This window comes from Petaurus breviceps, unplaced genomic scaffold (assembly GCF_028583685.1).
Source record: "Petaurus breviceps papuanus isolate PSGF00001 unplaced genomic scaffold, PetGlider_PUasm1.0 551, whole genome shotgun sequence".
NCBI lineage: Eukaryota > Metazoa > Chordata > Mammalia > Diprotodontia > Petauridae > Petaurus > Petaurus breviceps.
The window spans coordinates 21,720,779-21,744,533 of NW_027186372.1; the positions used below are offsets into that span (position 1 = coordinate 21,720,779).

The 23,755-nt window shown below is 36.1% G+C and overlaps 1 protein-coding gene across 2 annotated transcripts in view; it reads left to right on the forward strand.

Annotated features, from left to right (window-relative positions):
- The window catches only part of GABRB2 (gamma-aminobutyric acid type A receptor subunit beta2), a 255,749-nt gene that overhangs the window by 223,706 nt on the left and 8,288 nt on the right, over window positions 1-23,755 (forward strand). Inside the window, exon 9 of one of the 2 annotated variants that reach the window (XM_069102429.1) lies at window positions 414-527. The exons of the other annotated variant lie outside the window; for it this stretch is intronic. Coding sequence (XP_068958530.1) covers window positions 414-527 — 114 coding nt within the window. The remainder of the gene's footprint in view (window positions 1-413; window positions 528-23,755) is intronic. 2 annotated transcript variants of the gene reach the window in all.

Below are 23,755 nucleotides of genomic sequence, written 5' to 3' on the forward strand. Positions count from 1 at the left end.
TACTCTCTAATACTATAAAACTACATAATGAGTATAGTTTTGCACTTAAAGATTTACCAAGGCCTCTTCCATACGCTCCTTTTCACTTTGCTCTCTCATATTATGTGATATGCAACTGAGAACGATGGCCACTTGGGGCCCTGTCTTTATGTTGTGAGTTTGTGTCTTGTCTTTACTAGTACACTTGACCTATTTGTAACTTAAAGGCACTAAGAAGTACTGATTATACAATGAGATAAAGATATTGTATTAGGGAGAAACTAAGTAAATATCCCATTCTGGTACTTTGTGGTCTTTTATTCTAGTTTTGAAAGACCATTTGCATTTATTTATATCCAAGCTAACTTTGACCACCGATCCAATCTAGCAGTATCAGTGAACTTAATTAGCACGTTCTCTACTTTGTCTTCCAGATTTTTTATAAAGATATTAAACAAAATGGGACCCAATATCGATCTCTCTGGGACCCTACTGGAAACCTCTCCCCAACTAGACGGACTACCAATTACGATTACTCTCTGTATACGGTTAGATAGCCAGTTTTTGATCCATTTATTTGTATTTTTGTTGGAGCTAATTTGCATTAGCTGTTCCCTTAAGATAATGTATGGTGCTTTAGCAAATGTCTCATTGGCATCCAGATATATACTATCTGCTAAAATTTTTATAATGATCAAGTATAATGAAGAGACCCTAGAGGGGTTATGAGGGGTTGTTCATAATATAGCCTTGTTGATTACAGCTCAAGGCTTAGTTAACCAAATGGATCATATTGAGATTCCTTCTCATTACTTAAAAAAAAATGTATTTCAAAGATAAGTCTCATGGACATGGTTCCATTTTCATGTTTTCTTTTGTTAGAGGTTAGGGGTGGGGGGTTAGCTTTTCTTTTATGGGTGTTCTCAGTTTCTAATGGTAATGTGTCTTCTAGCCTGAAGTTATGTATTTATGTACAGGAAATGTTAAATTTGCATCAAGTCCTTGTCACTTCATTTTCATTTAGTTTTGACATTAATGCTACCATGGTAGATTCAGATCCATTGTAGTAACAGATGAAATGAAACAATTGAGTTTCTGACCTGTCAGATTTCTTGACTTCAGTGGATTTCCTATAGCCCCAAGAAAAGCCTGGGTTTTTTTGGCTGGGGTTTATAATATAGCCATGAAATCTTCATATAGTCTCAATTTTAGTTTATTTTTTCATATAATCTATAAATTTGCCTCTCCCTATATAATTATATTTTCTGATAAGACTTCCCCTACCATCTGTTTTGTACAATTGGCTGTTGCTGACACTTTTCCTATAAGGACTTGATGCTTGATGCTCTTTCATTATTGTGTCCTTCTAAATTTTTCATGTCTCTTTAAGTTTGTTCCATGTTAATATGTTACAAGATCACAGGCTTCATGATACCGTATTCACTGCCTTTGATGTTATATTTAGTACTGAGTTCTGCTCTGTGTTGGGGGTAATTTTAAAATGTTTCTTATGACAGTTGAAAGATGGGACTTCCAATTTATAGGTGCCATATTATGCATTTTATCAGCATTATTCAGTAGATACTTAAATTTGGAAAGATATTTCAAAGGATGTATTATGTGTTTTGTGGTCATTCATTCATTCAATAAGTATCTGTTGACCATCTGTATTAGCTCAAGGATACCTAATTCCCAGTGCTGGTGTTTTCAAACTTCAGCTTCTATTTTACATCAGTGAGGTATACTGAAGCCTCAAGGATCCTTCTTTGAGTCATTTAAATCTTATTCATCCACAATAGAATGCATATGAGAAAATGTTCAGATCCATGCTGAAAATAGTTGAAATGGATTGAAAGTATACAAAATAAAGGGTCAGACCCCTTTAAATGAGTTTTCTACTTTTAAGTTGACTGTTGATTCCACTTTTAAGTTCAGCAACTTTCTCTGATCATGAGGATATTGTATATAGAAAGTTTGTTTTTCTAGGTACTAACTGGTAGATTTGTTGACTTACAAGTGTTAATGTACTTAACATACTTGATGATTTGTATTTATTAGTACCTTAATCTTTTAATTTAATTTTGAGTTTTTAGACTTATTACATAATTTGACAGAATGTGGTCTAGAACTTAATAGAAAGTATGTTTGTCTACAATCAAGGTTCAGTGTCATCCTTTGAAATAAGAATGTGTATATCTTCTGCATTTAAATGCTTCTTTTACCACTGAAGATTTTCTAACTCTTTCGTTTCAGTTGTATGTAAGTGAACACATATGAATTACTTGTGTTCACTTTTGTTGCATACATAATTATGAGTATTCAAATTGCCTAGGTCTGCCTAGATACAAATCAGAGTGAAATGGGTTATAATTAAAGGTATATTACGTAGCCATGTAGCAACTTGGAAAATTTGCTTTTAAAAAATTAGATATAAAAATGTTATATTTCAACTACAAGTCTGCATGGGCCACACCCACATTTATCCTTTTTTCTTCTAACTCTCCTCATATTCAACTTTATATCATTAGACCAGAAAAAATCACTAATTTAGATTGATGATCATTTACTGAAATGAGCATGCTATCACATGCCTGTAATCCCTACTACTGGGAAAACTGAGGCTGGCAGATTGCTTGAGCTCGGGAGCTCAGGAATTGAACCAAACATGCGTATGCACTGAGTTCAGTATGGATATAGTCATATCCTAGAAGTAAGAGGGTCGCAGGATGCCTAAGGAGGGTCACACTAGAAACAGAACAGGTCAGAGTTCCCATGCCAAGCAGAGTGGGATTGGGCCCATAAGTAACTCCTATACTTTGAGCCTGGGCAAGATAGGGAGACCCAGATTTTAATAAATCATTTACTGAGCATACTCTTAACAGAAAGTGCTGTGCTAGATAAGTATATTGAGGTCTGTGACAGAAACAAAAATGAATAAGAAAAGGCCTCTACTCTCAAAATGTTTACAGGCTAGCAGGGGAAGTGTAGCAAATAATGATTATGTAAAGCATCCTTCAAGACTTCCTCTAATATGGATCCTCATGCAAGGGATAAAGCCATAAAGAAACTAGAAAAGATAGGCTAGCCGTGGAACTGAGGAAGGAGCTCTAGAATGAGAATGCAAAAATGACCTATGTTTTAGTCCTCACTCAGCCAGTATCTCACTGTGAGAATTTGTGGAACTCTCTGCTAGGTCAGTACTCTGGGACTCACTTACCTATTCTGCAAAATTAGAGAGTTAGACTAGATTAACTTGAAGATCCTTATCAGCTCTAAACATCCTAATATTCTATCATTTTATTTTACTCCCATTATCTAACTTTCAGGAGAAACAGCCTAGTGGATAGAATATTGATCCTGAAACCAGGAGAAAATGCATCCAAGGCTTAGCCCGCCACTTACTATGTGATCTCTGGCAGATAGTTTTTTTCTCTTCATGCTCTAGGTCACAGTGGGGTCAGACTGAGATAGAAATGGATCCCTGTGAGCAGAACATTGACTTAAAAAAAATTCTGTTTTATTGGATTTTCATTTATTTTCTTAAACATTCCCCAATTACAATTTAATCTCATTGGGCTGCACTCAGGAGTTTTGCACTGCCAGTTCTACCTCTCTGCTCTAGGATGCTTTTTAAGACTCCAAATTACTGAGAAGATGCCAGCCCTACGTGGTTAAGGAAAGTTTCTCATCCAGGGCATTTCCTATATACCAATGAAATAGCATGTCTTTTCCCTAACATTATATTTATAAATACTTATGTTCTTTATATTGATTTAATTTTAATATTGATGTTTCAAGATACTTTATAGTTTAAAGACCATAATTATCTAGTTATTTATGTTAGTGCTATATAACTTTTTATATTGATTTATCATTTTTTCAATATGCTTTCATATACATTACTTCTATATCCTCATAAAATCCTCTGATGTAAATAAGTGAGAAACTATTTCATTTTGTAGATGACTACTCTAAAGCACAGAGTGATCGATCCACAACCACATAATGAATCAGCGGTAGAGCAAGGACTGTTGAGCCCAACTTTCTTTAATCCTACTTCATTTATTTTTCCCCAACATTACATTAGTACTTTTGGAAGTTCTAGTGATGTGTAGTTAGTGAGTCAGATTTTCATTTTCCCTCTTGCTCAGTTAAGAAGGTATAGCCTCAAATTCACTCACTATTTTCCTTAAACCAGATTCTCCTGGGAGATATGCAAACATAAATATATACATACATATCGTATTTATATGTATACATGTGTATATATGTCCTCTAATGGGGTCAATTTAGAAGCCACAATGATTCTCTCACATTGGCTTTGTCTACCTGATCCTGTGGCCATAGATATAGGAGCCAGAGTTGGCACATGGGAAGTCATCACACTTTATATAGTATTATTTGCCATGTTATCCTCAGTACCAGGCAAAGTCATGTCTGAAAGTGGAAGGAAGGAAAGAGGGAGGGAGGTAGGGAGGGAGGGAAGGAGAGAAGGAAGGAAAAGAGAAAAAGAAATTTTAATGAGAAATGAGGGATAGGATCCCATAAATACTCAATCATGGAAGCCATGGCTTCTGGTGTTGAATTAGAAATAGATACTAAAATAAAAGTGAGTTATGTAGTACATGGTTCAAAGAGTTTGTTCTTGAGAAAAAGATTTGGCAAAGCTAATAAGCTGGATAAAGAATGCTACTGTGGCATGCATTTGCAGCAATGGGAATTGCATTAAATTTTTATCAACCATCACTCTATTAATATTAAATTATTTTATAAGACAAGTAAAGTGGCTAGGATGATCATTAGTTTCCCAAAGAAATTAGATCTCATTTTATAACCACTGACCGAGAGGAAGCCTGCAGTAGCTCCAGATGTTTATTTAATTGGAACAAGGGGTTTCTTGGGAGATATAACATAAATGGACCCTAAAATCGGGTCTTTTGCTGAATAAGCTTGCAGTTCCCCTCCCAGCAGATACCTGCAACTTTCTTTCACTGCAATAGCCACACTTAGTTCATTTTGAATCCCTCAAACATGCTTAGTGTCCTACTCTACTGCATTTTTTCTCTAGGGAAGTCCCTCATGATTCATACCCTTGTAAGGCCTAGGTTCCCTGTTGGATGCTACAGAACTCTGTATACTTGCTTTATGGGCTCCCAATTTGACATACCACTGGTCTATACTTTGTTGATCACATAGGACATTGTGCTATAAAGGCCAAAGTTATGGGTTTGATCCCTTTGTGGATCAGTCAAATTTGCTTTATTTATGATCGCTACAGTCTTCCACATTACCTGAGCTAGTTGGATGAAAAATCCTAAACCCAGGTCACAAGGAATCAAAAAAAAGGCTACAATTATTATCAAAATAATAATAATAATAATTCAGCAAATACGTATTGAGTACCTACTACATTTAAGTTTCAGGAGGAATTGCCAAGAAGGCACCTAAACACATGAAAAATTAAGTAACAGCATAAGTGATTTTTATAATCATTATATAAATATATATGTGGATATATGGATAATGGATAAAATAACCATTTAAGTGATTCAATAATGTAGTATATGAATAAGTTCCAAGTGAGAGGTAGAGGTAATAAGTTGTGTGAGATCTCTGACCTCAAGGAGCCAAAGTCTTGTTGGAAATGTAATTTGAAGAAAGGAACTTGATCTATGATTTTATTGGTAAAGGGAATTTGTGGATGATGAAGTTCCATCTACCAAAACAAGTCAGCACCATTGTACAACTTACAGTGTTTGAGAATTCATGTGAGCTCTGAATGGTTGTGATTTACCCAAAATCACACAGCTGGTATGTGCCATAGACTGAAGGCAAAGGCAACAGTTTGGAAACAGGAAGAACACTGAGAAAAAGGAGAAAGGGGAATTTATTTGATTTTGGTTTTGACAGCAGTGTGGATAAAATGATTGTATGGCATGGGAAGCATGATCAGTTCTGAGTCTGACTAGATATAGTAGATTATGGAAATCTGTGCTCCATTTCCATCATCCATCAGCATAGCCAACACCAGAACAGGTATTCCAAAATTGAGTGGATTAAATCCCAAAATACATGATCTCTCTGGGGATCTAGTGAACCAGAGAGCAAATTTTTAACGCAGATAGGGGTCATAAACGTGACTGGATGGGAATAATGTCTTTTGCCTTAAGCCCAGAATCACTATTCTCTGCACAATATATTTTATTTTGATAGTCCTCACAAGGACTTCAGCCTTTCCTACAACACACAAATCATGTTCATATAGCCTTGAAACAGGAAAATAACCCACCTTGTATCTCTGGAGTGAGCCAGAACAATATGAAATTGTCCATAGGCAATCTAGTCAGGCAGTATGACCAAGGAAAATGGCTAGGTTGAGAAAAAAACAATTGGAGGAGAAAATAAGAAGGTGTAGATATAGACTATGTCCTCCCCCTTGCTGCCCTGAGTGACTTCTTGGGTCAACAGCCAATCAGAAAATATGATATACCTGTTCTATATCCAGCCCTATGCTAGGCAATATGAACTATGTAACTAGGGCTAAGTCATAATCTCAGCCATCAAGGAGTTTAAAAACTAGTTATGGACTCAGGACAGTCTTTACAGAAATGATTCCTCGAATTTTTGCTCATGCTTTTCACTTTTCCTGAAAAATACTTCTATCTCTTATTGCTATACATCCTCAAGGAGCAATTCAAATCCCACCTCCTCTCTGAAGAAACCACTTTCCTGATCAGCAGAGGAGAAAGTGGTTTCTTTCATCTGATTTCAAAGTATTTTATATTTTTGTACACACCATTTTCTACTTTGATACTTAAATCAATCTTTTATCTCATTGATGTGACTACTTCCTCCCCCCGTACAGTTTGCCATCCAGCCATACCACATTCTACCATACCTTTTCATCCTTAGCAACTCTGGCCCATGTGTTCCTTAAAATCTTCAGCTGGATGGCTACTGAACATTCTCTTTGCTTTCTTATAGAACTCTTGACATTTTATAGATACAAGTAAAGAATGTAGGCTGACAACTAGTAATCTTTGTTGTTGTTCAGTCATGTCTGAATCTTTGTAAGGGTTTTCTTGGCAAATATACTGAAGTGGTTTGCCATTTACTTCTTTAGCTCATTTTTTAGATGAGGAAACTGAGGCAAACAGAATTAAGTGACTTGTCCATGGTCACACAGCTAGTAAGTGTCTGAGTCTGGATTTGAACTCAGGTTCTCCTGACCTAAAGGCTAGCATTCCATCCACTCTGCCACCTAGCTGCCCTTACCTTGCCCTTTCCTCTTTTGCTAGTCATACATCTCAAGAGATGATGTCCTTTATATGACTTCTACACAACTGCTCCTTGCTAATTCTTTAAAGTCTATTTTTTTCCCAACATATTTTCTTCATTGTTATTCGAGTAACATGCACTTTCTATCATTGGAAAAGCATTGTTCTGACAAAGAGGGGGAGAAGGGTAAAGAAAAGAAGGAGGAAGAGAGGGAGGAGGAAGGAAGAAGAAGAGGAGGAGGAGGAGGAGAAATGTTTGAGAGAGAAACGTGGAGTCAATATAAACTCAACAGCAACCCACCTTGTTTTCCTCATTGCATACACTTCTGAGGCCCATTAAGTATCTATCTGCAGGATCTGTCTCAGATATATGTGTTCTTTGATCACCTCTTCATCTGTGTAGGCCATTAATCTAACTCCATATCAGTCTAGTCAAAAGCCATTCTTAATCTGCTTTTATTTTCCTTGTGTAGATAGCCCAAACTTGTTTGAGTGATCATAGAACTCATTTAGGGGACTCTTCAAAGTATCTCTCCAAAAGTAGAGTATCTTTTTGGATTTGATTTAGTCTTCATACTGGAAATCCTCCATGATGTGGCAGACACCATGGACAAAACTGTTTTATGCTTTGTCTCATATTAGTGATCAGGGAGTCATTGAACAAAATTCATCTTTCAAAGGATCCTGTATTGTTTTAATATATTCATGGAAAATACTCTGTTGTAAGAAAACCTTTGTCAGCATTTTGCTGTACTGAATCAAATGCTTTTTAATGGTTATACAAAAGTGAGATTTTGCATTTTCTATATCTTTTAGGTAATTGTGTGACCATAAAATGTAGCCTTCCATACAATTCAGTTTGTAAAAGCTTACTCTTCCTTTCTCATACCCCATCAAAAATACCTTCAATCATGATGTAAATTTTTGTCATAAAAATTTTGTAAATTTGAGAGGTAGGCTTGTAGTTCAATCATTACTGATATTTTCTTCATTGATTTTTAAAATACTATTAAAGTCTCTGTAGAGCCTCCAATACCCCAAGAACTGGATATTTTCTGCCTCTTTTTGATATCTAGAAAATTAATCCTTTAATTCATTCAAAATTGTGTCACCTTCACGACATAATTATCTTATGTCTAAATTTTTTGGCGTTTTATTTTTCTATGTGCTTGTTATATATAGCTCCCCTTTAGATTGGCAGACCCTGAAGGATTGGAAATATGAGTTAGGGCAGGTCACTGATTTCACAGTCAGAAAACCTGAGTTATATTCCTAGTTCTAACATTTACACACCATATAATCTTTTCTGTCTCTAAGCTTCAAATTCCTCATATTTCAAATGGTGTTCAAAATACATATAATTTCTAATTAAGAGGAGGGGCATTGTGCTGTGTATAAAGGAAAGAAACATTCTAAATAGCCAGTGCTAAGTGCCTATCTTCATCTGCTTGTCCTGTCCTCTACTTCTGCCTGCCTCCATTTACGGTTATTTTTTACATCTCTGTCAGCCCAAAAAGAAACAAGTCTGATGGGATGATAATTAGCATCCAAGATTAAGATGACTTTATAACTCAAGAAAAGAGAGAGGTCTATGAGAATACCTGGTGGTCATCTACTTTGTGAGTTGATAAGCCTTTACCTTGCTTGACTCATCAATACCCCATGTTCTGGAAATTCCACTTATTTTCAATATTTGCTATCCTTCTAATCTCAGGGCCAAGAATATGAGTAACAGCTTGGCTCATGGCTGAAAACTGTGTGCCAACTTAAGCACCATCTTTTAGAGCATGGGAGTGGAGAAGGGTAGATGCTCCACTGGGCAAGGGTTCATGAGAGGATCAGTCACTAATTCTGTACTGGCTACACTCACTGGCTACATGAGCAATTCTACATTTGTTTTAAGGATGCTCAGTGGTTGGTGATTTCACAGTTCTGCTCTACAAATGTCCTGTACTGTGTGGTCTTAAAACTGTGACTAAGCATCAACTTTTAGCTATTTGGGCTGTAATAATAGTGGACTTGGGAGTCATTATGATTTTCATTAACTAATTTCTCTTTAGATTTGATAGCAGTCAGGAATCTTTAATGAAAGAATAAAAATACCCTAGGAAATACTCAGTGTTCTTCCTGGAAATGAGTTTTCTCACCAAACGAGAAGAGGCTTAAAGATTATCTATTAATTATTCATATTTTCCCCACAAAGAAATTGAGACCAGCTAGAGAATATGATTTGCCTAAAGCCACATAATTAGTTTCAGAGCCCACCCTAGATTCTGTGCCCTATGGCTACCATTCCAATGGTATTTCTACTGGCTCAACTGAAACATATTTCTCAATTTTCTTTTACTTTATTTCTATAGGAGATAGAGTAAGAAACTTATGAAATGTTTGTTACACAAGTTTTAAGCTAAGGTGGGATACTGAGTGAATGATTGGGTGAAAATTGCTCAAGAAGGTTGCAGAAAAAGGTACATATCTAATTGTCAATCAGTAAGCATTGATTCTGTGCTTGCCATGTACCAGACACTGTATGAGGTACTACAAATGAAAGGAAAATTTAGTGTTTGCTTTAAAGGAGCTTATAGGGAGGCAACAGGTAGTTAAATAGATTCTAGCTAGCTAGAGTCTTTTGTTGTTTTTTAGTCTTTTTTGGAGGTGGGGATGTTCTAAAACTGGGGAGATCAAAAAAGGCTTCATATAAAAGGTAGTGCTTGAGCTGAGTCTTAAAGGAAGCTAGGGATTCAGATAGACAAATATAAGGATGCAATATATTCCAGGCATAGGCGACAAATAAGGCAAAGACACAGAGGTGGAAAATTGAGTGCCATGTATGAGCTATAGCAACAAGGCCAGTTTAACTAGACCAAAATGTGTGTTAGGCATTGGCTACCTTAAAAATCCAAGTTTTCCCTTTGACTAACCTGAAAAGTAGTCATTCATGACAATGTAGTCTAGTGGAAATCACTACAGACTTAGTCTGAAGAATTCTAGGTCAAATTTTATCACTTTCTTACTTTGGATGTCATTCAATGTCCTCAAGATAAATAATAATAACAATCATAAATAATGTTAAAACTTAGTTTCCTTAACAATCAAGTGGTATAATTATACTTGTTCTACCAGCTAGCTGAGCAAATGTGAAGAGAAAATAATATGAAAGGTATAAAAGTACCTGGATAAAAGTTTAAAGCCCAAACAAATATAAAGTATAGGGTTTGGTGTAAAGTGGACCTACTGTCTGTAATTCTGACCCTTAGGACTCTAAGGGGGTGTCTGAATATTCTTGTCATCTTGATAGCCTTATTCTCTTGATCGTTGATGCTACTAAAAATGTATGAAAATGGTATGTTATGCCTCACTTCTGACCAATGTCCTTAAATTGAATTTCAACAGAAATGATTAAAGCCTGCTGTTTTCTATCATGGACACTTCCAATATTGCATATTTCTTTGAATTTCTGTAAGGAATGAGGTGAGAGAGGATGGAAGACAGAGTAAGAACTTTCCTACTTAGGTGGGCAAACTGGCAGAGGAGAGGAGAGAGCAGATGCACCACAGTCCTGTCAACTGACCTGATAGAGAAATTCACCTTATGTAGTAACCAAACTCTAGTCTTTTGAGACTCTTGAGTGATGCCAATTTCTCTTCAGAGCCATGTATGTATTTGCATGTATGGGTGTAATAGCTAAGTGACTATCCAATCTAAAAAGAAGTGTAGTCTAGAGGAACCAAGGACGAGCTGAGGAGGTAAAGGTTCAACAGTTTATTTGCTACATTAATTTTCTGTGTGATCTTGGAGAAATCAGTTGAGTTCTAGTTACTTCACTTGTGCCTACCAGTAAATGTAGGTATTATGATCTGCACAAAGGGGATATTGAGAGAAAAGAGGATTAGCAGGTATGTGTTTTTTATTTAAACCCAAGTGCTAAATCTAAATACAATGTGTTACTATTATAATGTGACCAGTTTAAATGAGTTGTTATATGCATTGTTATAGTGACAAGGAATTTGTAAAATATGGCTGAAAAGAGGTCATCTTCAATGTATAACTTCTAAAAATGATGATGATGATGATGATGTTATAGATAGATTCCAATTGAAGGTGGGATAATGTTATAAAATATTACTGAATATAATTCCCACATTTTATTTTAGTGATTAGTATTAACCTAGCTCATAGTATTATGGTAAAAGTGGCAAATACAATGAGGAAACTTGAATTTCAGTCCCAACTCTGTCACTAATCACTGTGTGATCTTGGCCAATTTACTGAGCCTCTCTGGGCCTTAGTTTATTCATCTTTAAAACAAGAGCTTCAGACTGAATTATGTTCCGTATGTTTTATTAGAGTTCTTATCAATCTAAAGTCCTACATTACTACACGGAATTAATTCTAGGTTCGTGCAAACTTCTTTGTGTTAGATGCTACCATATTGAAAAAGCAGGATACAATGATTCTAAAGCATTAGGTTTTGAGTGAAAGCATGTAGATTCAAATAATGGCCTCACAACATTCAACAAATCACTTACTATTTCTTGGTTTCAATTTCCTCTTCTAAATAAAAGAATTTGAGTAGATGATCTCTAAGCCCCGTCCCCCCAGATCATTTATTTATTTATTTATTGCTTTTTTGGAGGGCAATTGGGGTTAAGTAATTTGCCCAAGGTTACACAGCTAGTTATTTTGTGTGGGTGTTAAGTGTCTGAGGCTGGAACCAAACTTGGGTCCTCCTGACTCCAGGACCAGCGCTTTATTCACTTTGCCACCTAGCTGCCCTGCTCCCAGATCATTTATGACACAGAAATGTAGTACTTTTTCTGGAGTAACTATAAGACTGGGTCCTCAGCTTGTCTATTACATCTGTGGGTGGGGAGTGGTTCTAATGTTATAACTCACAAGCCCTCCACTGTTATGCTTTCCTTCATGATTATCCATTGTTATCAACTAGGCAAATTAAAATAATTTTTTAAATGGGGTATTTATTAAGCTGGTGTGACAGTACAATTGGTACAAAACATTCCTTCAAAAATCTGAAAACTTTCTCCTACCAGGATACTCAAAGTGCAGAGAAATGCAGGCTCATGCTTAGAGAGAACACATGTCAAAGATCCTTGTTACTGGAAATCCTTTTCTCCCCTTTGCAGCCTTCTCATGAGCTTCTCTTTCATGAGGGAATGCTCATGAAACATGGTGTAGCTTCTTTGGGGGCTTATTATAGAATCCTGAAGTTCCTTACCTCAAAATATCAAATTCATCCTTGGCTCTCAAAGCAGTCATTGAGTCATGTGTTCCAGAGATTCTGCTAAGGGTAAGATACCAATGAGAAACCCAAATCCTTTGATCCTCTGAAATTTACAAGGTCCTCCTCTGGTCAAAGGGAAAGAGAAAAAGACCTTGGCTAGCATCTAACTTGGGGACAGGGTTGTTTCCCCCACCTTCACCTACCAAATGTTTATTTCTCTTGGTCTTACCTGGAAGGCTTCAACTTTCATTTGCCAGATCCTTAAGTACTTAATTCCAAAGTAGCTAGCCAGTATATGCCCCACAGGATATGACAAGGTCCCTCAACTAGTCTGAAAATACTTATGTGGAGTCATTGAGCTCTAATGGCTTTCAAGAACTTCTTATTTTCCGCACTTAGTCTAATGCTTATGATTGATTGATGTCTGGGCTTTATTCAACACCACTATCAGTTCACAGCTCTGATTGTTCTCACCTGACAAAGACATTAGGGTGTAGCATCTTGCCACTTTCAGTTAGGTTTAGTAGTTGATTGATTGACTCAATAGCTCCCCACACAGAGAAACAAAGGATATTAAAACAGGGTAAGGAAGAGGGGAAAATTAGAGATCACGTAGTTAACTAGGCATAGATGGCATGCTTATCAGATGTCTACCATATAGAGAACATTAGATGACAGAATCAGGACCCAAGAAAATCTTGTGAAGCTAAAACAATAGATCATATCTAATAATATGGAATTTAATAAGCTGAAAAGCTCCATATTTTTGTTCAAGAAAAAAAGTCACATAAGTGTAAAATTTTTACTGAGAGGTTAAATGTGAACAAGGATACAAAGGTGGGGATAGCCGCAATATACTCTGCCCTGTCTCACCCTATGTGAGGTATTGTCTTTTTTTTCTGGGTGTCATATTTTAGGAAGGACATTGACAAACCAGAATGTATCCAGAGAAGGATGTCCGGGATTGTAAGGGGACGGGAGAATTTGACATATGAGAAACATTTGCAAGAATTATGGATATCTGTTCTAGAAAAGAGAACATGACAACTGTTTTCAAGTACCTGAAGCATTATTATACGGAAAAGATGTTAGAGTTGAACCCAGATGATAGAACTAGGAACAGTAAACAGAAATTACAACTTGATATAAAGAAAAAATATTCCTAACAGTCCGTGTTGCCCAAAATAGAGTAAACTCCCTCTGACTAGAATCCTTGAAGAAAAGGTTGGATAACACTAGCACTGCAGCTGTCACATAAGAGATATGTAGAAGGTGAAAATATATAATGGGCTAGATAAAGTGACATTCTTTCCCATTCAGATTTGGGGAACTTCCTTTAACATGCCCATCATGTCTCTCCAACTTCATGAAACAGAAATATACCTGTATTTTCAGTCTGGATTCCTTAGGTTGAATCTTGACTGAAACTACCTGTTTTACCTTATCTGTGTGCTCCAAATCTGTGATTAGTATAGGAAAATGATTGAACTATATGGTCCCAGAGGAAAATTCCAGGTCTAAATTCTCTCATCTTATGACTTATTCACAATACCCATGGTTCCCAATGAATTATCTTGGGACAGTTGTCCCACACAGAAGTCAGTTGTACCTGCACTGGGAGTCAGGAGATATAAATGTGAATCCTTTGTCACCCTGTTGTGCCCTTGAGCAAACCATTCAGTTTCTATATAAAACTCAAGGTTGAACTAAATAATCTCTAAAGTTTCTTGAAACCCAGTCAGTATGAATCAAAGAAATCTGTTGTGTGGGATGTAAAAATCACTCTTGTAATTCAGATATTTTATTGTTCTGGTATCAGCTATGAAAGGGATTTGACTGTTCCTTATATTTTCTATTGTCAATCCTTAGTCAATGAGCATATATTGTTTCCTTTGTGCCAGGCACTGTGCTACCTAACTACCATAGTTACTTAGTGAGATTTTTTCTTAATCTCAACAGTATATCAATGTCCTTAAAAAATGACATATCAGCATGTTTCAAAGCAAATTAATTTGTGTATGTGAGTTCGTGGTATGTGACAAAAACTAGTTCACTTTTTCCTGTTAGCTCTCATGTTCACACAGATACCAGATACCAGTGGTTTGTGTGTGTGTGTGTGTGTTTTGTTTTTTTTTAAAGTCCAAGATAAACCATTAAAGTAGATGTGAGAAGGATGGGCATGTTCCAGGGACCTCAGGGAACTGAGCAATCCCCTTTTCACTTTTCAAAAGGAGATTTGCTAGATGTTCACAAGAGTATCTTTGTGCAGAAGGTCCTACACATGTATGTCCTTAGCCTGTGAACAAAATGAACAATAGGCAGTGGTAGATACAAAATGGTATTAGGTTAGGAGAATACATGGGGAGCCAATTTAAGACTGTAAAAAAATAGACCTGGAGATTACCTTAACTACTCTGATATATATCCTCTAGAGAGAAGAGATTTTCAGATAGTGACACTAAGATGGGAAGAATTTTGGCATCTTCTTTTCCAATGTCACATTACCTTGTGGGAGCTAGGAATGAAACCTGGGGCTGTTGGCTCAAAGCCCAGAGTTGATCCTGCCAAGATCCTTTCAGAATCCAAACTCTTTCTGCCTCTAAGGATGCTACATTAGCACGCATATTAGATAGTCTATAAATATGAGAGCATTCTCTCAGACCACTGAGCAAAATTAATGTTCACATATGGCTTTTCAGGTCCAAAGTCTGGGCACAGGAGAAATGCAGAGGCATTCTAAGGTCCTAGCAATACTTATGATAATCTGGACTATGAGATCTTATTTGAGCCCAACATTTGATCTCCCTACATCTTGCCCAGGTCTGTAATGCAGAAATCATATCCACTTCTATACTCATCTTTCTGTATAAAAAAAAGATCACTGTGTAATCTTTCCCCTTTCTTAAATTACCTTATATTGTTTATCTGTGCACATGTTATATGTTCCAAGAGAATGTAAGTACCTTGATGGCAGGGACCATTTCATTGCTGTTTCTGTATCCTCAGCATTGGTGCTAAGTACCTATCACAAAGTAGATGAATAAAGGTTTGTTGAATTTGTTGAATAGAATAACCCTTCATTGGAGCTGTGATTTCATTATCTTGGGCATTCTCTGCTCTGGTGCAAATTTAATCCATCCAAATTTACTCATGAAACTCTTGTTGTAATGAAATTCTTGGACATAAAATTTCATATATTCCCCATTGGGCACTGTTGCAACTCATCAGAAGCCTTCCTCTATGTCTTTTAATGCTTCAGACCTAAGTGCAGTACACTGACCCACAAAACAGATGATAACAGGTTCCATTTAAACAGAGTTTCAGTGTTTACAAAATGTTTTAAATTCATTATGCCCATTGATCCTCACAACAACCCATTAAAGTAGGTAAGGCAGATAATATCAGTCCTGTTTTAAAGCTGAGGAAACAGAAGTTCAAACAGTAATTGCTTTGACCAGAGTCATAAAACTAGTAAGTGCCAGTGGTAGGGATATAACCCAGGTCATCAGATGGTAAATCCATTTCTCTTTCCACTATGCCATGCTTCCTCTCAGGTTTAGAATTAAACAATGGGTTCCCAATAGGCCAGTCACAATTTACCAATCATTGTTGAAGCCTCACCTGGTTCATCTATCTACCAAATTACAGACTTCTATTCCCTCCTTTCTACTGTGGCTCCCAGAGTGTGAGTGAAAAATTGACCAGAAGCTACCTAACTCTCTATTCATGAGTTTGAGGATAGAATGGGGTACTACTGAAATCATTTAATGGTAGCTTTCCAAGTCTCACTCTCTCTGGAAAAACATTCCATATTTCTTATATGGGGCAGAAAAAATAGATTAGAAAAGAATAAATATGAAAAGGTCTATTTGGAAAACTCCAGTGAGCCATCACCCATAATGAATTTATATGCCTGAACCTGCTAGAGAAAATATAAAATTCAAAAATCACTGTCTTATGTGGGATTTGAGTCAGTGAGTCTGCATTTATTTCTTTGTTTTTTGAGGATACAGAACGTGCCCCCAATTTTTAAAAAAGAACCAGCTTTTAAATAATATAAAAACGGTTTTGTCTGTTTATTTTGTCTTCAATCTAAGTTGAATCAGTTAGACTCTACCTTATTCAGGGGGCTTCCCGTGCAAAGAACTGGATTCAGAATTAAGAGATATGGGTACAAATCTTGACTCTGATACTTCATCTCCTGGAGACTATCTGTAAAATGGGGATAATAATACTTACACTGCCTTTTCATAGTAGTCTTGTGAGGAAACTTTTGTAAACCTTTAGAAAAAGTCATGGAAATATGTTATTATTATAGAAATACGAGTAATGTGTTTTTTTATTTAAAGTTGAGAAATTGGAGACAAAGCTAGCCTTTTCAAAAATTGTATTATTTGTATGTGTATACACATCTCATGAATGAGTTTACTTTATTTGTAAGAGAAACAATTATAAAATGGTCTCCTCCAAAAAAAAAATCTTAACTCACAAAAAAGTGTGTGTCAAGTCTGTCACAGATTTCATTCAAAGATAAAGGGATCTTGAGGGAACACATGGACAGAGAGGAATCAAATTCTAAGAGAAATTCATTGTATGAAATAAGAACAGATGGAATAGAAGGAACCTTAATTACAAACAATAACTGTTTGCTTGGCATCTCAGAGACTCTAGAATTCCCTGCCTGATATAAATCTTCCTGGAGTAAATCTTCCCTTTCTTTTATTCCTCTGTTTCTCAGTGCATTACACAAGTAATTGCAAGCTAGTTTAAAGAAAAGAGGCAGACCATATGCAACATGAAAATTTTTTTTAATATATCATAGAATGTTAGAACTATAAAGGAGTTTAAGAGATCATCCTAACCCTCTGACTTTAGAGAAGAGGAAACTGAGATTAATCTCCTAATCCAGTATGTTAGAATTAACATTGGAACTTTAAACAAGAAGAAAATAAGAACATTAGACTTGAAGTCAAAACACTTATGTTTTTATTCCAACTCTACTAATAACTATGTAACTGTGGACCGAGTATTTCACCTCTCTGGATCTCAGTTTTGTTCTCTGTGGAATGAAGATAATACGCAAACATAATTCAAAGATTTGCTATGAGGAAAGTGCCTTGTAAACTGTAAATTTATGTATAGGGAAATTATCAAAGGACTTGTAGCGAGGTTGCACAGTGGTTGGAGCAATGGAATTGGAGACTGGAAGACCTGAGTTCAAATTCTGACTCATATCCTTGGCAAGTCACTTAATGGCACTGGGCAAGTCACTTAATTCCTCTCAGCCTCACTTACCTCATCTGTAGAATGGAGAAAATAATTGCACCTACTTCAAAGGACTGTTTGGAAAAGCACTTTTAAAACTTTGAAATACTATAGAAATTCTAGTTGTTAACTACTACTACTGCCACCGCCACTGCTGCTGCTGCTGCTACTACTGCCACCACCACTACTACTACTACTACTGCCACTACTACTACTACTACCACCACTACTACTTGCCTTAGGTCTTTAGCTTGTTTAGTACCCGGATTTTTGTTAGAATTCACATGGAGTGTCATTTCCTCTAAAGCACTCAGCTACTTCTCGATTTAAGTTGTATTTTTTTTGAAAAGGAAATGTGGGAAGCCATCAGCAAATACATTAATAGGACCAGAGATAGTTTTTTTTTAAGAAAATGGCATCAACCAACTAGTCCACTCACATATATTAGATGTTTTTTCACTGCAAAACCCTGCATAAATTCTTACTTATCTGAAAATCATCTTGTTCTTTTTTTTACTTCTTCTACCTAGAGACAGAACTATATAGAAATAGATAGAAATTGCTGAGAATTGATTACAAGATGATATGAGGAAATGAGTGCTATCTAAAGGTGAAACATTTGTTTGGTAGGTCATATATTCTGCCTCACCAGAGGTTTCTAAGCAAAGTCTGGATAGCTATTTTCCAGGATTGTTATTAGAGGAGATTTTTGGAAAATCTCACTTAGGTTGGACTTGAATAGTCTTTGAGGTTATCTATCTATCTATCTATATATCTATATCTACATATACATATATAAGTATGTATATGTATATATGTGTGTGTATACACACACACACACACACAATTCTGTGCTTAATCTCAGGATGTTTCATATAAATACTTAAGAGGCAAAATAATGGAATTTTATTCACTGGCCCGCAAAACCCTATCCAGGGTCCTCTTCTCCTTTCCCTTCATGCTTTATCACTTGGTGATCTTATTAGTTGTAATGTGTTCCATTGTCATCTCTATACAAATTGTCCCCAGACCCAATATGAACTTCCCTCCTTCTGTCAGGCCTTGTCATCCTTCCAGTTCTCCAAGATGATGACATAGATGTCATACTTGAATCCTCACTCTCATTTACCCCACATACGCCACCTGTTGTCACATTTTGTTTCTTCCTTTACAGCATTCTTCATGTGTGTCTTCTCCTTTCCACTCACAGGAGTCTTAATTAAGGACCTCATTGACTGTCACCCATATTATCGAAATGGTCTTCTAATTAGTCTCCCTGTTCAAGTCTCTTCCCAGTCCAATTTTTCCTCCACTTGGCTGCCAAAGTGAATTCCTAAAGTGTAGGTCTGCCCATGTTATCCACCTACACAATAAATTTTAATAACCCCGTATTATTTTCAGGATCAAATACCTAAAGACCTCTGTTTGGCATTTAAATTTCTTCACAATCTGACCTTTTTCTACCTTTTCAGTCTTCTTATTACTCCCCTATGTTTACTCGACAGTCCAACTGTATTGGAAGACTACTTGCTGTTCCACAAACATAGCATTGCATCTCCTGTCTTTGTGCCTTTGAATCAGCTGTTCCCTATCCTGGAATCCTCTCTTTTCTCACCTCCATCTCTTAGTTTTGCTGACTGTCCTTTAAGTCTGAACTCACATTCCACCTCTCTCAGGAGGTCTTGCACTATCCCTCAGTTCTTAATGCCTCCCCATTTGAATATATCTTTCATCTACTTTACATATATACATAGATGTGTGCATTTGTGTACATATACACAATACATATGTGTATGTATGCATTGTGTGTATGTATGTGTATATACATATAAATGTGTGTATGCACATATATACACATGTATCAAATTAATTATGTGTTATCTCTGTTATTAGAATGTGAGTCCATTGATCCTAGGAACTGTTTATTGCTTTTGTATGTATCCCCAACATTTATCACTGTGCCTGACATAGTGTGTTTAATAAATGCTTATTGATTGTCTGACTGATTTACTAATATATCCCATAAGTAACAAATTTCCTAAATTATATTACATAAAACAGAAAATAAATTCAGCATATTTTACAAATGGCCTTGTTCAAATGATACTATTCTCCTGCTTCCAGGCACACAAAAATCTATAAGGTTTGATCATCATCTTCAAAATAAATCCTTTGAGGCCGTTGGATATCACAGGGGATAGAACACTGGGCCCAAAGTCAAGAAACACTAAGTTCAAATGTGACCTTAGATACTACTTGGGTAGCCCTCAGCAAGTCACTTAATATCTGTCTGCCTTAGTTTACTTATCAGTAAAATGAGGATTATAATGGCAGCTACTTCCTAGGGTTATTATAAGAGTCAAATGAGATAATAACTGTAAAGTACCTTCCACATGGCTATATAAATGTTAGCTATTAGCATCTGAACCCCATGCCCATTTCTCTACTTCTTTTCATTTTTTGGATGCTTTGGACTGAAAGATTTGGAAAAGTTACATACTGTTTGACTCACCTTGATTCCCCATTTCATTTTCTGTTGTATGAACTTTTGTTCACCTCCTGACATCTTGAGCTCGGGTTAGGCAGTTGTAGCATGTTTTCTTTTTTTCCTTTGGAATGAGCACTTTGGATATTCCCAGAGGATTGATAATTCATTATCATTGTCTTTCAAGTGTCATTTTGGTCTTGATGGCATTTCATGGCAGAGATCGGTGAATCAGTCAGATAAAGCAAAATCATTCACCCACTCATCACTCACACTAATTTGAAACTGGAAAGTTAAGAGTTTCCTGAATAAGTTCAGAAGTTCATATTGTCAACCTTTCTGGGAGGCTTAAGGTGATAATATAGCAATCGAAGTATTTCCAGGGCTTTTAAACATTGAATTGTCACTCAGAGCCTCATAGGAAAAGTAGCAATTTGAGCAGAAGTTCAAGAAAAGCCCTAGAAATAAATGGACATTTAAGAGATGTCACCAAATGAGGTGGTCTGCATACCAAAGGGAGATAGTTCGAGGTCAAGGATATCTTTACCGAACACTATGTGTAACTAAAGTTCAGCAAAGTAAGAGTCAAACTTGGAGATGAAGTTCTTGCTACTCAAATATTGTGTATAAATAGAGACCAAGCTTTGTTATACTAATAATTACAGTTTCTATAGGTATGAACCTTTTCAGCAAAGTAGGGTATTTCTCAAGGGATCAAATAATATGTAACTCACTTTTGCACATTGTAAAGTGCTACATAAATATAAGCTATAATTATTGTTGTTATTTTCATTGTTGTTATTATTTTCCACCAAACTTGTTTTTTCTCATCAGAAAAGGGGAGAGGTAAGGAGAAAATCCTGGACAGTTTAAATAATCCAAGTATGTTGTTAATGTAGTAGCAATTTCAGTGGCCAGGATCTGGAAAAAAAATATTTTATTTCAAGATCCATAGAAAAAATACTTCCAGTTCTTATGAGACAACTGACTGACTGTTGTAAACACTGTGCCAGTTCACACAGTACTATATGAAGTAATAGTAAGGATATTAGGAATCTTTAGAAAGGAAGCCAGCTTATTTTCTCAGATTTTTTAGAAACCATTTTTAAATTGATAAGCACAGGAAATCCACTCAAAGGATGATTGAATCTAGCAATAGGATGGGAAGAGAAGGGAAGTTATAGAAAAAAAAAGATTTTATTTGCATGTGGTTTGCCAACCTTAGAAACTTAGTCTACTCAGAACCCAGGCTTTATGTCAGGCAAGTTTGGGTTTTGGTTTTCCTTAGACCAAATCTGAACCTTGGAGAGCAGGTGTTCATTAGGACACCTAAAATCTGGGGCACTTCTCATGTGGTTTTATTCATGTGAATGATTTATTCACTTGAATTTCTGCTTTGTAACCAATTTAGTCATTTATACAATTCACTTGGTGAATGTAGTGGGCATCATAAACTGGAAAGCTGTATCACTAGAATGAAATCCTCATTCAGAGAAACTGTTGAGGATACAGGTTCTTGAGCATTTTTACAGACAATACGAGCAATTTCATATGGACACTTTATCAATCTAATCCATTCAAACCCAACTGGTTCTTTTAGACAGTTTGCTTACCAAAGACAAAACAACTGTAAAATGGCCAAGCAAGTGGTTGCTTGTGTTTCCAGTGCCTAAGTAAAACCCAGTGGAAAATATTGGATGCATTGGAAACCATCCATATAAACAATGTCAATAATTCTGGCCAAGGCAGATTTGGATTGAACTAATCCATGGGACAATTCCTAGCTAAATACCCAGTAAGCTGAGATGAAGCTCAAAGTACATCTTACTGACATAGCCTATATGAGGAAGCTGTCAAACTTCAACAAGATTTTCAACCTTTTTTCTACCACTCTATCCTTTTGAGGAGGCTACCTATATTTTATGCAACTTGAAATCCACTTTTGGTATAAAATTAAGCCTAAGCTTCCTTCCCTTCCCTCACCCCAATGCCCATAAATTTCTCCATGGCATGTTTGAATGTCTGATTTCTTCCCCACTGCTAGAAGAGCCCTCTCCATCTACTGACTTAAAGAAATTTAAAAGGCTTCTTCGTTCCTATCTGTGTCCATTCTCACCTCCAGGTTTTCATTTGTCATATGAAAATACAGTGTATCATACCTCCATTGGGATAATTTCATTGCCTTACCATAGGCACATGTAAATACTGTTCTAAAAACACATCAGATAAAATAACAGGGGTTATAAATGTCATGGATCTTCAAGGATCCTTAAGAGATGATCTGCTAAAGCCCAGTTTACATGTGAACTATGATCACACACATCCAATAAGTGACCAAAGAGAAATAAAACTGGCTCTGCCACCTTTGTATAGTATGGATTTTTTTTCACTTTTTAAAAATGTTTTTCAATTAAAAACATTTATCTTCTTTCTTTACCACCTGCCTCTCTGTGCAGAAAATTAAAATGAGGCCTTTATAACAAATATGCATAGGAAAACAAAACAAATTGCCACATTTAACCAGGTGCAAAAATGTGTTTCATTCTGCATCTTGGAAGTCCATCCCTTTTCTGTCAGGAGGTGAATAGCATTCTTCATCATTAGTCCTTTGGAATCATGGTTTGTCATTTTGTCGATCAGTATCCTTAAAGCTTTCACAGTTATTCAGTTATTTTGTGTTTCGTTTCCTTTAGGACACCACAGCAAAACCAAAATAGTTTCTTTTCTCTGTCTCTATAGTCAGACTGTTTTTGCCCTTGAAACCTGGAGGAAGCCATAAGATCCAGTTTAATAAGTAGGAACATGTCACCACCACCCCCTTTTAATCTAAACAATCATTTAAACTGGCTCTACTCTGGAAGTTAGTGTGGTATTTAACCCTTACTTTTTTTGGTCAGGCTTTATTCCCGTGATCAAATGATGCTGTTCAAAATGGAAGCATTCACATATATTCCATGAAGAAGATTAAAAAAATTAAAGGACACCCTCATTCTTTCTTATAAAATGTTGAGCCACTGAAAAATACCCCAGAATTTAAAGGGAATCCTCATCAATTAGGGAAGGACTGAACAAGTTGTGGTAAATGATTGTGATGGAATACTATTATGCTATAAGAAACAACAAGCAGGGTGGTTTAAGAAATACCTGCAAGACTTATATGAACTGATGCAAAGTGAAGTAAACAGAGCCAGGAGAACATTGTATACAGTGACAGCAATGTTGTGAGATCATTAACTGTGAATGGCTTAGCTTTTCTAAGCAATACAATGATAAAAAAAAATCCAAAGGAATTATGATGAAAAATACTTTCACTTGATACTTAATGGAATCTGAATGCGATCAAAGTATACTTTTTTTCCTTTCTTAGTTTTTTCTTATATTTACTTATTTTGGGGAGGGATCTTTATTCTCTTTTGTAACATGGCTAATATAAAAATGTTTTACATTAATTACATGTATAATGTATCTCAAAGTGCTTGCCTTCTCAAGGAGGGGAGAGTTCAGGCA